This window comes from Talpa occidentalis, unplaced genomic scaffold (genome assembly GCF_014898055.3).
Source record: "Talpa occidentalis isolate TD23 unplaced genomic scaffold, MPIMG_talOcc4v2.1, whole genome shotgun sequence".
NCBI classification, from domain to species: Eukaryota; Metazoa; Chordata; class Mammalia; order Eulipotyphla; family Talpidae; genus Talpa; species Talpa occidentalis.
Window position 1 is genome coordinate 138,479,619 of NW_026555331.1, and position 17,363 is coordinate 138,496,981.

The 17,363-nt window shown below is 43.9% G+C and overlaps 1 protein-coding gene and 1 long non-coding RNA gene across 4 annotated transcripts in view; one reads left to right on the top strand and one right to left on the bottom strand.

Moving 5' to 3' along the window:
- Nucleotides 1–7: 7 nt before the first annotated feature.
- LOC119246679 (uncharacterized) lies at nucleotides 8–6,294 on the bottom strand. The gene is made up of 3 exons (XR_005125537.2): nucleotides 6,073–6,294; nucleotides 1,712–1,829; nucleotides 8–374 (listed from the first exon to the last, which is right to left on the bottom strand). It is a non-coding gene; the product is annotated as an uncharacterized LOC119246679 (long non-coding RNA).
- A 574-nt stretch (nucleotides 6,295–6,868) lies between these two features.
- The window catches only part of AHCYL2 (adenosylhomocysteinase like 2), a 147,081-nt gene continuing 136,586 nt past the window's right edge, over nucleotides 6,869–17,363 (top strand). For 2 of the 3 annotated variants that reach the window (XM_054692652.1, XM_054692653.1), the window contains exon 1: nucleotides 6,869–7,265. In XM_054692652.1, coding sequence (XP_054548627.1) covers nucleotides 6,903–7,265 — 363 coding nt within the window. In that variant the 5' untranslated portion in view covers nucleotides 6,869–6,902. The remainder of the gene's footprint in view (nucleotides 7,266–17,363) is intronic. The other variant, XM_054692657.1, reaches the window with a different exon arrangement.

The following is a 17,363-nucleotide window of genomic DNA, read 5'->3' on the forward strand; positions in this document are numbered from 1 at the left end:
TCTTGGTGTAATTCTTTCCTTAGGCTCTGATCTTGACTTAGCTGAATACCTGATCCTGATCTCATTTTCCTTCCACTTCCTCTAAGGCTAGTTGGAGGGCCAAGAGCGTGGTGCTAATGAGGTCACAACTGACAGATGTCTGCTGATGTCAACCTAATGTGCTGGCCATCTTTCTTGGCCAGTTGGCTCTGTATAGACAAAAGCTCTTCTGTGGCCACAGCTGCCTCACTGCACACCGATCGTAAGATGATTGAGCAAGACCAGGCGGCTTGCCCCCAGGGTGATGATTGGAAGCAAGTGTGTCCCCCTGCTAGTGGAGATGGTCATGATCTGGGTGGCAATCCTGGGCGCCACCTCTGGGGGCCTCTCGCCTTCTGCAAGAGATGTCAGGGAGACCAGATTTATTGTGAGCCACAGCTTCCTTCCCAGACTAGTCAAAGGAATTCAGACTTCCCCAGGGGAAGCCTGCTCACCCCACTTTATGTTAGCAGGAGCCTGGGGACTATGTTGCAAGGACTCAGGTGCACATGGAAAGGAGATGCACGGAAGACCAGGGGTGATACCCACAGCCTTAGAGGATATTGTGGAATATTGACCAGGTTTGATTGCGGGAGTGTGTGATGGGGAACACAGCATTTTGCCCAGAGCCATATTCCAAGGGGAGGGGAAATGGAACTTAAACAGCATATTCTAGGTAATTCACACAGGTATTATACTGACAGCAAACTCTTATTGAGTGTGTGCTAGGCTCTCTTCTAAGCACTTCATGTGCATTAACTGGTTGAATCTCACAACAGACCTATGAGGCACCATTAACACCCCCAAGATAGTGAGGTACAGAGAGGTTTAAAAGTTTGTCCAAAGCCACGCAGATGAGTGGTGATCTGGGGTTCCATCAGGGGCCTCTGGCTCCAGAGTCTTGCCCACTGGTCTACTGCCTTTTGTTTAATTCAGAGGGATCAGAGGAGCTAGTTTTACATAGAACAAGCTCAGAGAAAGCAAAGGACTTTTGGGCCAAACCTCATGGCTAGTAAGAAACCGAGTCAGCCTGGGACTTTCTGACAGAAGGACACTTTCACTCTCAGCTCTGACCTTTGGTTTTCCCTCCTACCCAGGTTTCCCATACTTTGTCCCTCTGGCTGCCCTACTTCCTCTTGTGTTTGCCCACCTCATTCATTCTTGCCTTCATTACTTCTCACAGCAGGGGTCTAGCTTTTTTTTTTTTTAACGTTTATCAACAACAGTATTAAAAAATAATAAAATGTGTCAGTGTTGTCTAGTGATCTTTTCTGGAAAAAGGGAAAATATTAATAATTTTACTTCATCCCCGTGGACATTCCCTCCATCCTGCCTTTCTATAGTGGAATTACAAAAAAGCATGGGGTGGGTGTGGTGGATGGGGTGAAAGATGTTCAAACTAAGCTTTAAAAGCTGAGTAGGGCCTCCTTGGTGGCGCAGCGGGTTGAGCGTAGTGCTATGAAGCTGTCTGCAGCCTCTGAGCATGGGTTCGATTCCCACATGGTGCAGCAGACCTCTCCTGCCTTGCCCGCTGCTCCCCTCAGCAGTGCTTTCGGTCCGTTTGCCTGTTCTGCTCCCCTTTCTGTCTCTGGTGAATCTTCTCACCTTCCCATGCCTCTGTCCTGTACCCCAACTCTTGTATAAATAAAATAAATCTTAAAAAATAAATAAATAAAAAGCTGAGTAATGTTACCTTTTTAGGGCTGACTGGCTCTGTGACACTAGAGGGCGCTGTGAGCCCACCTTCTGAGCCATTTGGACACCAGTGGTGGTCCAGAATGGGGGAGGATCCAATAGTAACACTTTGAAAGCTGGAAAGCAAAAGATAAGTGGAAATTTAGTGTATACACCCACAACCAAGACATCTTCCAGCATTTTTTAAAGGAGCACCAGATCTCGCAGCTGAACAAGAGTGACCACTTTTTTTAAGTTTTTTTTTAAAGATTTATTTATTCATGCATACAAGAAACGGTGTGCAGGCCAGATGGAAGGTGAGATGACTCACCAGAGACAGAGTGGGGAACAGAACAAGCAAACTGACTGAAATACACTGCTGAAGGGAGCAGTGGGCGAGACAGGAGAGGTCTGCCTTGCCATGTAGGTTGCTCGCTGGCCGGGGATTGAACTTCTGCTGCAGAGGCTGCGTATTGCCACCAGGGAGGCTCCCGCTTTTTATTTTTTGAAAAGAGAAAAAATACTAAAAGAAAGTTTAGGGCCACCCTGGTGGCACAAGGGGTTAAGATGCAACCTATGAAGCTGTCCGCAGCCACTGCAGCACGAGTTCCATCCCAGCCAGCCAGGGAGCTACACACCTGGCACAGCAAACCTCTCCTGACTCACCCGCAAACCTCTCCTGACACACCCGCTGCTCCCCTCAGCAGTGTATTTCAGTCAGTCTGCCTGTTCTGTTCCCCACTCTGTCTCTGGTGAATCCTCTCACCGCCCCCCCACCTCTGGCCTGTACCCTAGTTCTTGCATGCATAAATCATAAATAAATAATCTTAAAAAAAAAAAAGCTGGTCTTAGCCAACAGTAGGGAAAATGTATATTGCAATGCTCCAAATGGCTCTGAATTAGCATCAGCAAGTAATTCAGAAGGTGGAGATAAAAGCAGGAAGACTGGGTCCTGATCCCCTACCTAGCACTTCAGTCAGATATAACTGCCTTTCTTATGCTTGACTGATTGTCAGTTTATTCTCTGGAGAAGGCAAACAGAGTCTGTAGTATTTGAAGGCGTTATCTTCTAGCTTCCACTGTTGATTTTAAGAAGTTCAGTATCTTTTGGATTTCAGTTGTTCCTTGACCCACTTCAGACAGTTGAAGGATTAGCTCTTTGTCCTTAGAATCTGGAAATTTTAAATGATGTATATTAATGTAGGTCTATTTTCATGCATCAGGCTGGGCACTTAGTATCTCCTTTCATTCTGGAAATTCTCATCTTTCTGTTTTAGGAAATTTTATTTTATTTTATTTATTTATTGTGGGACCCTCACCGGCAGCCGAGGAACGAACCGGCACTGCAGAGGCTGCGGGCAGCCTTGCAGCCCAGCGCTCAACCGCTGCGCCACCAGGGGAGGCCCTGTTTTAGGAAATTTTAAACCAGAAGGATGAATTTTCTCCTCCATTTTCTTTCTTTTTTAAGATTTATTTATGCATACAAGAACCAGGATACAGGCCAGAAATACAGGGGGTAAGAGGATTCACCAGAGACAGAGTGGGGAACAGAACAGGCAGGTTGACTGAAACACACTGCTGAGGGGAGCAGCGGGCGAGACAGGAGAGGTCTGCTGCGCCATGTGGGTAGCTCTCTGGCCGGGGATCGAACTCGTGCTGCTTTGGCTGAGGACTGCTTCATAGGTTGCATCTTAACCCCTTGCGCCACCAGGGATGCCCTCCTCCATTTTCTTTATTATTACCTCTTTCTGGCACTCCTGTTACTCAAATATTGAGCTTCCTGGACTGGCCCTGTAATTCATTTTATTTTCTATTTTTAAAAATTTAAATAAAAAATTTACTGATGGTCTGAAAAAAAATCCTTTTTAAAAAGACTTTACTTATTTTTGTGTAGAACTGGGGTGTAGGCCAGAGATGGGGGGGGCTGGAGGCCGAGGAGTGGAGAGGATTCACCAGAGACAGGGTGGGGAGCAGAACAGGCAGATTGATTGAAATACACTGCTGAGGGGAGCAGCGGGCAAGACAGGAGAGGTCTGCTGCACCATGTGGGTTAGCTCCCTGGCTGAGGATCTAACTCAGGCCATAGCGGATATAGCGCTGAGAGTTAACCTCTAGGCCACCAGGAAGGCCCTGAAAAAATTTTTAAAAGAATGACTATTCCAGGGCCTCCCCGGTGGCGCAGTGGTTGAGCGCTGGGTTGCGAAACTGCCCGCAGCCTCTGCAATGCCTGTTCAATCCCCGGCCACCGTGCGAGGGTCCCACATGGTGCGCAGACCTCTCCTGAGGTCCGCTGCTCCCCTCAGCAGTGTACTTCGTCAGTCTGCCTGCTCTGCTCCCCGCTCTGGCTCTGGTGAATTCTCTCGCCCTCCCGCGCTTCTGACTGTACCCAGTGCTTGTATAAATCAATAAATAAACCTAAAAAAAAAAAGACTTAAAAAAATGACTATTCCAGAAAACTGTCACTACACCATGCATTGCATCCATCATGTTAAAAGGTGTGTTGGACAAAAATATAAAAACCATGAGACAAGCCACTCTTCTTCAACAGTCTGAGTAAAGAGAAATGATCTTTTGCATTTTTAATTTCTCTTCTGATTAAGTACTTGAAAAAAATTCTGCTAGCATGCTTCATTTTAAGGCCTCATGTTTGTTTTCTGAATGTTCACTTCTTGAAACAGCATGTTCTTCCACAAATACAATTATCTTAAGTCTCTGAGGATATTAATGATTTTTTTTCTCTAGAGTTCTTCTTGATGCATAGCCTGTTTTCTCCAAGTCATTTTTTCCATTGTTTATGTTGGTCTGTCTTTCACATTAAAGGTTTTCTTCATGTATTTGGTGTCTGTGTCTATCTGCTTATACTTAAAAGTTTGGCCAAATTCTTTGGAAGCTCTTTCACTACAGGTGTGGTCTTGACCAAGGGTGATCTGACTTGACCTCTTTCCTTAGGAACCTCTCAATACTATTATCTTCAAGTTTTCTCTCTTTAACTGGTCAGATACCATGTTGTATGCCTCCTGAATTGAAGATACATTCCTGATTGCCAAGGTCTGGAAGCTGAATAAGCCAGATGAGGGGAAGATCTGTAATCTAAATATTTCACTAAGCAGTTCATAAATTTGTGCTTAATCATGCTGTTTCCCTTGGTATTTCCATCTTCAACTGTGCCTGGTGTCCCTCTGGCACAAAGGGCAGATGCAGCAGGTGCATACCATGGAGTTAAGAATAAGCGAGGAGTATGCCTTGTGTTTGACCCCAAACGTGGATGGTGCTTGGATAAATAAAGGATGAATATCCGTTTCTTTCCAGAGCTTCGACTCCTTATGTTTTGTAACCACATCCTACCAAAGAATTAATTCATCCCTTCAGTAATCAATTCTAGTGGCAGTTCAGGTAGGCAGCTGCTGCCTACGAACTCTAACACATGCCAGGTGGCTGTATCACAGCTCCCTGGTGCATTAAGGGGAAGAAAGAAATCAGTTATAAAGCTGCTAATCTCTGGCCCGACAGCTGGAGGATGAAGCTTAGGGCTGGTTCTTTTTAACAGGAAGGAAATTCTGAAAGCCAGAGTGTGAAGAGAAAGCTTAAGAAGCCCTTGCATCTGGTGGACTTGTGGGTTTTGTAGAAAGGGCATTGCTTAGATGCCTTGCACCGTAGTGTCAGGCCAAACTTTGAGGCCAGGATATGAAAGACATCCTTCAGGGCAGGGCAACTCCACAAATGAACTGACTTTCAAAATAGCAGTGGCATGGGGAAGGAGGGATCAAGGCAGGTGATGTCTCCCTCTCATTGCCAGGGAACTAATAGTTACTCCAAAGATTATAAGACCAGTGACCTGGGGTTGTCAGGGCTACTGCTTACTCCTTGAACAACCATAAAATTTGAAGGTCCCTCTTTCCTCAGTTTCTCTGAGAATGGAGGAGAAAAAAACTTATGACATAATCTGTCACCCAGAGTCAATTGAATTTTAATGTATCTTTTTTCAAGTATTATTTACATAGTTAAAAATGTTACTGCATGTGTAATTTTGCCTCCTGTTTTTAAACTTACTTTATCAGAAGCACTTATTTCCCATGATCATTAAAAAGTTCTTGGTAAACTTAAATATAAGGATTAACTATTTCCTTAATTTGGGCAACAGTTTCAGATACTTTTTTTATTTATTAAAAGGAAAACTGCCATATACATCTTTGTGCTTACACCTTCTTTGTGTCACAACAATCCCATAACTTAGGGAAATCGCCCGTCATATTTTAGCTAATAGTCCTCTATGCTGGTATGTTTATGTGAATTTCTAATGATTTCCCTACTAGAACAGGTCAAAAGGTTTGGTGTCGACAAAAATATGAAAAGTGTTAATTCCTTAGCCTTGAAACTGACCTAGCGATACCTCACTTCCTTTGGGCCTGATTTTAAACTTCCAGGCACAGAATGTACCAGAAATCGCCACAGCGGCCAAGGTCCTATTTCACTTCTGAAAAACAAAGCCATTAGAGTCAGAGAAAGTGTTCGGTTCCCAATTTTACAGGAACAGAGCAACGGTGCCACTTTAAGCCCGAGGCTGGCGCTCTCGCTCACGTGACGCCGCCGCTTTTCCTTTAAATTCCCCCTCACGTGACCGCAGACGTGCGCACACGCGGAGGGCATTCACGCAGTCCGGGCAGCGAGTCATCCCCCCTCGCCCCCCTCCCTTCCCAGCCCTGGGGTTTCTGGTGTTCCCTCCCCGGAAGCCACAACTCCTCTGAGGATTTTCTCTTTCTCATCCCCTTCTTCGTGTCACCGATTTACAGTCTTTCCCGTTAGTCGCCGGCCCTAGCGCTCCATCTCCCCTTCAGCACTCCGCTTGCCGGAGGCGCGACGACCGGACTACAACTCCCAGGACCCCTCGCGGGCCCCGCCCCCGGCGGCGCGCGGTGTAGGTTGGGGGCTGCGGTCCCACGGCCTTCTGGCCGCGTGCGCTCGGGAGCAAGCGCACTACAGGTTCCGTGGCGCCTTGCGCGCGAGCCGGCGGGCCGGGGCGGGCCGGGGTGGAGGGGGAGAGGCCTGGGCTGGCTGGCTGGCGGGCGGGCGGGCGGAGGAAGGGGGTGGGAGCGGAGGCGATGGAGGGGAGGGGTGGGGGCATGGGGGAGGGAAGGGGAAGGGAGGTGGGAGGCGGGGCCGAGCCGGGGCTGGAGCTGGAGTGCGAGCCGGCGGTTGCAGTGGAGGCGGTGATGTCGGTGCAGGTCGTGTCGGCAGCGGCTGCCGCGAAGGTGCCTGAGGTGGAGCTGAAGGATCTGAGCCCCTCCGAGGCGGAGCCGCAGCTGGGACTGAGCACGGCGGCCGTGAGCGCCATGGCCCCCCCGGCAGGCGGCGGGGACCCCGAGGCTCCGGCTCCCGCCGCGGAGCGGCCCCCAGCCCCCGGCCCGGGCTCCGGGCCCGCCGCCGCCCTCAGCCCGGCCGCGGGGAAAGTGCCTCAGGCGTCGGCCATGAAGCGGAGCGACCCTCATCACCAGCACCAGCGGCACCGGGACGGCGGCGAGGCCCTGGTCAGCCCCGACGGCACCGTCACCGAGGCGCCGCGCACAGTCAAGAAGGTATCGGGGCCGGGCTGCCTCTCGCGGAGAGGGAGGGAGGGACGGAGGCTGGGAGAGCCGCGGGTCCTCTCGGCGCGGTGGCACCACTCCACGCCCTCCCTTCTGAGCGGGGGAGCAGAGGGTCTCCTTTCCCCTGCAGCCCACTCTCTCCGAGGTGCCCCCTCTGGCCCCCCAGTGCCGGGGAGCGAAGACTCAGGTGGCACCGGCTGCGGCGCCGTGAGTAACATGGAGGTAGCAGCGCTCTCCCTCACTACTTGGAATAGGCGCGGGGAGAGGCTCCTGCTACTACCGCCCCCTCCCCCCGTGCTCCGTGTGTTATTTTCCACCTATCCGGGGAGAAGACCCCGACGGTATAGGAATACCTGGCCGCTTAGGAGAGCTCACCCAGCAATAAGGGTGGAAAGATGTGTTTTACTTGGAGAACGAGTGAGCAGTAGTCGCCTCGCAGTGAAATCCTCAGTTGTCTGGTTTCTGTACTGATGATGACTTTCTGCCTTTCGGTGGTCAGCCGCTTCCATAGAGCAGTGTCGATGCTGTGCCCTTCATTCCAGATGCTGCAATATTGCATCTCCTCTGAATGTAGAAGACTAAAGGAGAGATTCTCTTCACTCTTTTCTGCGATTGGTCCTCTCTGCTCCATCCTTGGGCTCCGGTGTGATCAGATCGTGTATGAAGACAATGATTGTTTTATTAATTCCTTTATTATGCTCTGAAAGTGTTAGGAAGAAATGCTGCTACTTGGAGGGAAGGCATCACTGTGGGGCTTTCTGTCTCAGCTGACCGCTTCTTTCAGGCAGTTTTGCAGAGGTAGTAGCCTGAGAAAACACCAAGGAGCGTGACGAGATGTGTGATATCCCTATGTTAATCTTAGAGTACCTACAAATGGTATCTGCCTTACTTCTCATAAAGCTGAATCAGCTTAGGAGGAGAAAGGGTAGGCATAGGAAAAGACAGGTGTGGGTCATGTGAAAAGAGATTATGGTCTAAATTTCCAAAGCATAATATGCACACAGTGATTTATGTTTATTGTTGTGAATAACTTTAATTGCTTTACCAGAACAGCAGTAAAATGATATGAAGTCTGCATTGGTTTCACTGTGTAGGACTCAACTGAATTGGAACTTTGAATCCAGACTAACTTTTGCTGTAATAGCCTCATGGTTCATTTATACTTTCTTTCTAATTACCTAAATATAAGCAAATGATGTCTGAGCAACACTGAAGGAATTTGTTAATGATGCTTTAGGACAGTGTCCTTGTCAATTGCAGTATGGAACTCCTCTGGGAGGAATTACAGGAAGAAAGGGAGGCAGTAGAGCACCAGTGCTGGTAGTACTAGTACTAGATGTGAGTCCGGAAATCTGAAACATATTTCTGACTAGTTGAGTTGCTTTATAACTTTGGCCAAAGCTTTTTCCTATGATTAAGGGTCTTTTGTGTAGAATATTAATTTGATTAGATCGCTTGAGGGTAAGAGTGTTTAGCAGATTGCTTTTAAAACATGGGATTTAAGTCAGGCAGAGATGGGCTTGAATCCTAGTATACCTTCCTTTGCCCCCACTAGCTACCTTTGGGTAATTTCCAGATTCTCTAAATCATAGTTTCCTTTTATATAAAATGAGGATATGATTATGATTAAGGATGAGAAATATTTGTAAAGGGCTTTAGCAATGAATTTGGCATATGCCGTAGAGGCTTAAGCAATGATAGCTATTATTGTTGTGAAGAATTGATTTTATTTTATACCTCCTCCCATGATGACTTAAGTGCATGCCACTATGACCTCTTCTGAAAGGTACACACAATTGAAGAGATTCTATATAAAGAAGTTAAAAAGCCACATATTAGCATCAGTCTTTTTCTGAATTCTTAACCGTTTTCCTTGTTGCTGAACCACCTTCTTCCTGTTTTCCCAGCATCCAAATGTAGGGTCTATGATTCTAGATTTACTCAGCAGCCTCAAGGCTATGGAAGACAGGGCTGAGCTTGCCTTACAATGTTAATTACAATCAAAAAACCTCTCTGCTTGAAGGTAAGCAGGTGAAGCGCTGGGCAAGGAAGCAGCTGTATGACACAGCTAAAGGCATTGCTGAGTTGTTTTGGGGGAACAGAATCTTTAACTTTCTTCATAATGAATTGGCTAACTTAAAATTGAGTATACCAGACTGCCCTTCTTTCTCCAAGTTGAAAGTCACTTCACCAAGGGACTACAATATAACATTTTGATTTGAGTCTTTCTTGGTTCTTAGAATATTTATTTAAATTATGACTGTGACCTTGACTCCCTTCTGCTTTTATTATAATATAGGGTGACACTGGGGATTAAAATAGCTGTTGGCTCTTGTAATTGATGACTGTTGCTTTAATTTTTTAAACTGTCATATAAGTCACATTTCCATTGTTGGTTTCCCTTACTCCAGTCATGTATCTGTCATCAGCTTTCTTAGTTCTGTTACTCTGCTTACCTACACAAGGGAAATAAACTTTTTTATGAGAGCCAGAATTCCCAAGTGCCATAGTTAATAAGAATGAACATACGGTGTGCAGGTTACTCAGTCACATCTTATCTTTGGCATTTACCTCCATCCTGTAACTTGTGGTGCTCTGGGGACCAGATCTTATCATTGTGACTGATATATTTGTATATAATGTCTTTATAAGTGAAGTGAATTCAACAAACCAGAAATCCGTTGTAGAAGTGATTTGTGAAATGGGAAGATAAGTTCCCATCCCAATGAATGAAGTAGTAGTTGAAAGAATTCCTTCCCTATGTTCTTTTTTTTAAAAAATTATTTATTTTATTTATATATTTTTAAAGATTTATTTATTTATGCATACAAGAGCTGGGGTACAGGCCAGAGATGCAGGGAGTGAGAGGATTCACCAGAGACAGAGTGGGGAGCAGAACAGGCAGACTGACTGAAATACACTGCTGAGGGGAGCAGCGGGTGAGTCAGGAGAGGTCTGCTGCGCCATGTGGGTTGCTCCCTGGCTGGCCAGGGATCGAACTTGTGCTGCATAGTGCGGTGCTTAATCCCTTGTGCTACCAGGGAGGCCCAAATATTTATTTAGCATAGAAGAACTGGACTGGGGTGTTACCAGAGGTGTGGGGTATGTGTGCGTGTATGAGAAAGAGAGAGTGAGAGAGAGAGAAAGAAGAGAGAGTGGGGAGCAAAACAATCAGATTTACTGAAATATACTGCTAATGGGAGCAGTGGGCAAGACAGAAGAGGTCTGCTGCGCCAGATGTGGGTCAGCTCCCCAGCCTGGGGTTTGAACTCAGACCATCATAGTGATATCTCTGAGACTTAAACCCTAGGCCACCAGGGTGGGCCCCCTTGTGTTCTTGAGAATGGGGTAATAGGAATGTCATAGCATAGCAGGGAAAACAAGGCAGAAGAGGATTTAATTCAAAAAAGTTAAAACTTTCTGACAAAGCTGCGTGCTAGCTCAGGAATCACAGCTAGTTGTGCTTACGTCAGTATCAGTAATGACCATGTTCAAGCAGGCTATTTTTCTTTTGGCAAACGTTACCACCTTGCAATGGCTTTGTTACTGTCAGCAGAGAATGAGTTGAGCCATGCTAGCGCTTTCTTGCCCTGAATTCTTTAAGCTCTTGATTCAGTTAATTATAGATTACTAAAAAGGAAGCTTTTGGATATAGGCATGGGAATGTGGGAGCACTATGACTCCTTTTGCCAGTTAGGAAAGTACAGCTTTGCAAAACGTTCAGTAAGGGAATTGGCAGGCTGACCCTAATGATAGGGTCTTATTAATTGGCATTTCACTTGCCAGGAATTGTTAGTTTTAAAAATCTTGACAACACCACAGTGAGATAAAGTAACTTTATCTCCATTTTATACATAAGGAAATGAAGTCCAGAGAGGTCAAGTGCCTTGCCGAAGGTTATATATCTAGAGACTGGCAGAGGTAGGACTATAATCTCTCTGTTCCACACCTGCTTCTGAAGCCCCTGTTTTTTCCATTATGCCACACCCAGTTCTTTCTAACTTCGATGCTGTGTTCTGACCTTTTCCCAGAAGGCTTTTCAGAATACTCACTGAACTCTAAGGTATCTTTGTGGTTTAAGGCTTAGGTCATTCCAAAACCGAAGGAAAGAGGGTATGAGTCAGGGCTTTAGGAAGAGGAGGGAAAAAAATGAACAAATGTTGAACCTGAAAGAATGGTAGAATTAGAAGAGAGAAAGAAGAGCATCTTATGTAGAAGAACCCATTTCAATATCAGTGATGCTTTTTCATATTAGTAATTTACTGATATTCTGAGAATTTTATGCTTCAACAGTCATAAATAAATCTGAATACTAAAGGATATGCTCATTAAATACTACCTTCTCTATGAATTAATCTCTGGTTAAACTTTTTGAAAGTTAGAAGCAGCATATTGTAATGCATTCCTGTTGTGTACTAGGCATTGTGTGAGAGCTTTACGTGTAGTATTTTATTTGATCCTTTTAAGAGCTCTCAGAGATAGACAGGGTTGGAGAGAGTACAGAATTTGTCTACGGTTACACATTTAGTAATGTGATGGAGCTAACAGAACTCTAATCTCTTTGACTCTAGAACCCAAGTTCTTTTACTTTTTAATTGAAATATTTATCTGTTCAACTCTCAGATTGAACCTTTTGAATTTTAGTTAATCTGTGCATTTTTTGTGGATGTTTGTGGTGTTTTACTAACAGGCAATTTCTATTTATTGAACTTTTGTAATGACTATAATATTTATGTGACTGTGAGTTTTCTAAGAAAGAAGACTTATTTTTTATTAGTATAATTTATGAATTCTATTCTCCATGGACCTGGAAAAAATTGGGCTCTAGGATCTGTTTTAGGAGGGTACTCAGAATCTGAAGTTGGAGTTGTGTGTTTGATGCCTTGAGGAAGACAATTTAGTGTCCAGTTAATTGAAGAAATGGGTAGTTTATGAAAAAGAGTGATCTTATCACTTTCTCAGACTTTTTTCCTCTACAGTGAAAGAGAAAAAGAAGAGATTTGTTGAAATCTTTATTCAGACTATTGATTTTTTTAAAAAGATTTCTTTTTATTTATTTATGCATATAAGAACTGAGGTATAGGCTGGAGGTGCTGGGGGGTAAGGGGGTAGGAGGATTCACCAGGGACAGAGTGGGGAGCAGAACAGGCAGATCTACTGAAATACACTGCTAAGGGGAGCAGCGGGAGAGACAGGAGAGGTCTGCTGCACCATGTGGGTCAGCTCCCTGGCTGGGGATTGAACTCAAACCATAGTGGCTGCTTATAATTTGATAGCGCTAAGACTTTAACCCATGCACCACCAGGGAGGTCCCCAGACAATTGAGTTTATAAACAATATGCAGTTTCTCTTATGATAGTTTTTTTTTTAATTTCCGTTGATTTATCATTGGTTTACAATACTATATATGTTTTGGGAGTGCAGTTTCACACATCTGTATCATGGTAGTTTTTGGAAGTAATTCAGAGGGTACAACTTTGGAAATGAGGAGAACAGTCTTGGCAGTTACCCTGACCCACCACCCAGGCATCATGTTCAGGTGGTCTGTACAGGTAGAGGAGCTGGGATTCTGTTTACCCAGGAAGAGGTATAGTAAGCTTAATCAGGCTTCTGTGAAATTTGTAGGAGCTTTTTATAGTCTAGATTACCTGTGACTCAAGATGAGAGGTGAGCAGAGATGAAAGTGAATTGACATTTCTTCTCTAACAGTTCCGAGTCTAAACTTTTTGATAATATCAAACAACTAAAGACCTATGATATGTATGATTTTCCAGTGATGCTCCTCTCTAGCTATATTCTGCAACAATTCAACTAGCCATTTTCCCTTTGGACACTGTGATAATAACTGGTGGTTTTCCTATTTTTTTCAAGGGTCTGTCAGTAGAACAGATGTTTGGGGCATCTGGGTCTTCTTAGCTCAGAACCTGTATTGAGGAAAGGTACGGAGGCTCTAGAGCTGCTAGTTGAGTTTCTCTGACGATAAGTTAGGCCTTTCCTTAAAGTCTTCCTGAATACTGCAAAGCTGTAATTGAATGTTAAGTAATCTGAGATAAAACTGCTTTCATCTTCCCTGCAGATTTATTACCTACAATGTTCTAATGTGAACCCTTTAGATCATTCTAAAAATTTTTCTTAGCAACTTTTGGTTTCAGCTATAACTTCATTTATGACTACTATTTACTGAATACTTATTTTCTGTCAGGCCTCTATCACTCCTTCACATCTCACTTAATGGTAACAACTTTATCAGATGAATATTGTTATCTCTGTTTTACAGATAGGAAGATAGAGGCTCAAAGAGAGTAATTAAGCTTGCCCAAGACTATGCCAGTCTGTGATGCTTTTGGGATTAGTGAGATGGAACACTACCCATAGCAACAATGGAGGCCTTGCTGCACAGCCAACCCCCTACATCTCTGACTAAACTCCCACATGAAATCTGTGTAAACTACTGCGTCTTGGTTGCTGCTGAGACCAGTTTGTGTAACCTTTTGGATTTCAGCATCTGCCCTTTCCAAGGAGAGGCCTAAACCACCATGCCTCACTTCCCTGATTATCTCAATCACTACCTGATGTCCAGTCATCTTTATCTTTCTAATACTCATTCCCTTAAGCACTCTCTTCATCTGAACTGATCCAGTCTCCCCCAAACCTTTCCACTATGTTCTCTGCAATTTCCCCCTCCATTATCAAATCCTCATGTAGTGTCAGCCTCTAGCAGCAAGATCCAGTTACTGGGGCAACATTGGGTTTGCTGTTAGAGTGACACCTGGTTTCCAGAACTGTAATGATGCAGCCCAAGCTGCAACATCTCCTGCTTGGTGTTAGCATTCATCAAATCTTTGCTAAGCCCCATTCTGTGTATGATTTTGGGTGGTGGTTTTCTGTGTAGCTTTGAAGCAAGTTCTACACTTTGCAAGCTGCCTTATATTCTTTCTGTAAATTTTATGTAATTTACAGAAGAAATTCTGTAAATTCTCTGTAATTCAGTCATACTTCTGCTGCTTATGGAATGCTGGGGGATGCTTGGTTAAACCTAATTCCCTGCCTTCTTAGTTGTCTGCATCCGTGGAACGGAAGGTTGCTATAGAAAAATCAGAAAACCAAGCAGATTGATCACACTATAAATTTAAAATTATTGACCTTATGTATAATCAGCATTGCCTATGAATGTTATGCATTTCTCTAGTGAGTTCACTTTCTCACCCACTGCAAGTGACTACTTCATACCATTTCTAATTCTAATTTCTCATAGTTATTTTATAACCAGTGATATGCTTTATACTCTGTTATGAAAACAGAAGCCACCAAAAGGGAATTCCTTCATCTTTTTTTTTTTTAAGATTTTATTTATTTATGCATACAAGAACTGGGGTACAGGCCAGAAGTGTGTGTGGGGAGTGAGAGGATTCACCAGAGACAGAGTGGGGAACAGAACAGGCAGATCGACTGAAATACACTGCTGAGTGGAGCAGCAGGCAAGTCAAGAGAGGTCTGCCGCACCATGTGGTTACTCCCTAGCCGGGGATTGAACTCATGCTGTAGTGGCTGCGGACAGCCTCACAGGTTGCCTCTTAACCCCTTGTGCCACCAGGGAGGCCCGGAATTCTTTCATCTTTAATCACATGAGTCTGCATCTGGGGCTCATCTTTTTCTCCTTTCCACCTGTTATGAGAGAAGAAGTGTCCTTTGTTCTATCAAAGACCAGTCCCCCTATCAGTGCTCTAATCACATTCTTTCCTGTTTTCTTGGAGAACTTCTTTGGTTATTTCCTCTTCCTATTAGTCAGTATTCCAAGTGAGGTCTGTGCCCATCTGGGGTCAGCTCCCTGGCCGGGGATTGAACTCGTGCTGCAGTGGCTGCCAATAGCTTCATAGTGCTGAGACTCAACCCCTTGCGCCACCAGGGAGGCCCATTGTGATTTCTTCTTAAGTCATCTGTACTATTCATGTGCCTTTGGGATAAGTATCATCCACATACCAATAACTCCCAAATTATTTCTTTATTTAAGAACCTGTCTTCTGAATGCTGATCTTGTGTTTATGTACAACTGCCTCCTTGCAGTTGAATTTCAGAGTTGCCTTGTCCAAGATGTAATTTACCTCCCTGTCTAATATGTTGTTCTTGTTTTCTTCATATCAGTTAGTTAGAAGTTGTGTTACATTTCTTTTAAGAAAATAGCTTTTAATCACACAAGTAATATTTGACTATATCCTTCTAAAATAATTAAATCTAGGGCTTCCCCTGGTGGCGCAGCAGTTGAGCGCTGGGCTGCGAAGCTGCCCTCAGCCTCTGCAGCGCCGGTTTGATCCCCGGCTGCTCCCCGGCCACGGGGCGAGGGTCCCACATGGCACGCAGACCTCTCCTGCCGCCCGCTGCTCCCCTCAGCAGTGTACTTCTGTCCTTCTGCCTGCTCTGCTCTCTGCTCTGGCTCTGGTGAATTCTCTCACCCTCCCGCGCTTCTGACTGTACCCAGTGCTTGTACAAATAAACAAACAAATAAATAAATCTTTAAAAAAAAAAAACAAAAAAAAAGTAGTATCATTTTACTTCTCAACTAACTATACACAAAGATAGCCCTTTTACCTTACCTTCTATAATAGTGGATATTTTTAGATCTTTTAGGAGGAAGATCTTTTTTTGTTGTTGTTAATTAGCATTTTTTCTGCTTAACATTACTGAGTGACTACTATGCACCCAGTACGGGGGTTATAACAGCAAACAAACTTGATAAAGATCACTGCCCTCTGATTGACTTTTTTTTTTATATCAGCTTCTTGAATTTCTTTATATATTTTGGACATTCTTTGTGAATATGTTGTAAATTTTTTTTTCTACTCTGTTCACTTCTAGCTTTGCTTATGATTTATTTATTTTTATTTAAAAAAAGATTTATTTATTTATGCATACAAGAGCTGGGGTACAGGCCAGAGATGCCGGGGGTGAGAGGGCTCACCAGAGACAGAGTGGGGAACAGAACAGGCAGACTGACGAAATACACTGCTGAGAGGAGCAGTGGGCAAGTCAGGAGAGGTCTGCTGCACCTTGTGGGTTGCTCCCTGGCTGGCTGGGGATCGAACTTGTGCTGCAGAGGCTACGGATTGCTTCATAATGTGGTGCTTAGCCCCTTGAGCCACCAAGGAGGCCCCCTTTGCTTATGATTTAAAAGTTTTTTTTTTCTATGTAGTCAGATTGGCTACATTATTCCCTTAGGAATTTGGAATTTTGTGTCTTGGAATGGCCTTTCCTACCCCAGGTTTATAAACACAGTCTTTCATATTTTCTTTAATGGTTTTTATGGCTGTGCTTTATTATATTTTGATCTTCAGCCCACTTGAAATTTATTTTTGCTTGTAATGTGAGATAGGCACTATTTGCAATGTAAGATAGATCTATTTGTTCCCAAATAAAATTTATTTATTTTGGAAGGTTTGTTTACTACTTCTTTCTCTTTAACTTGTCTTTCTTAACTGTTTCTTTCTTAACTCCTAGCTGGATATATGAAAGTAACTTTTGATTGAAGATTTTATCTATTTAAGAATAGCACTAAAAATTGACATCCGGTAGCACTAACTTAGTGCTTATAATGAGTTGGTCATGGAAGACCTTATTATTTTAGCAAATTTTACATCATTATTATTATTTAGAGGATAGAGATTATGTTTTGATAGAAATTAGAACCTCAAAGATAACCCAAATACAAAGCCTGTGCTGCAGTGGTCTACAGAGGATCTCACCTTCTGTACTTAGATACTATGTTGGAAAACTGTAATAATGTGTGTTCCTTTTGCAAAATGAGATTCTTTTTTTTTTTTAAGACATTGCCAAAAATTGAGTATATGTGATGAGACTATAAACAGGAAGATGTTTGCCTTGTTTAGATAGCTGTGTATGTCTACCATTCAAAGTTGACATTTTCTGCTCCAGGTTAAAGAAGGACTTCTTTCCCTGACAGGTGATTGAACTGTTGTCTTTAACAAAATTTTGTTGAATAAGCCTTGACTGAGTCTACTCTTAGGTCACTTTGTTTTGGGAGAAGGAAATATTCGTTCCTACTATTCCTGTAAAAAAAGAAAAGTTTATTGGTTT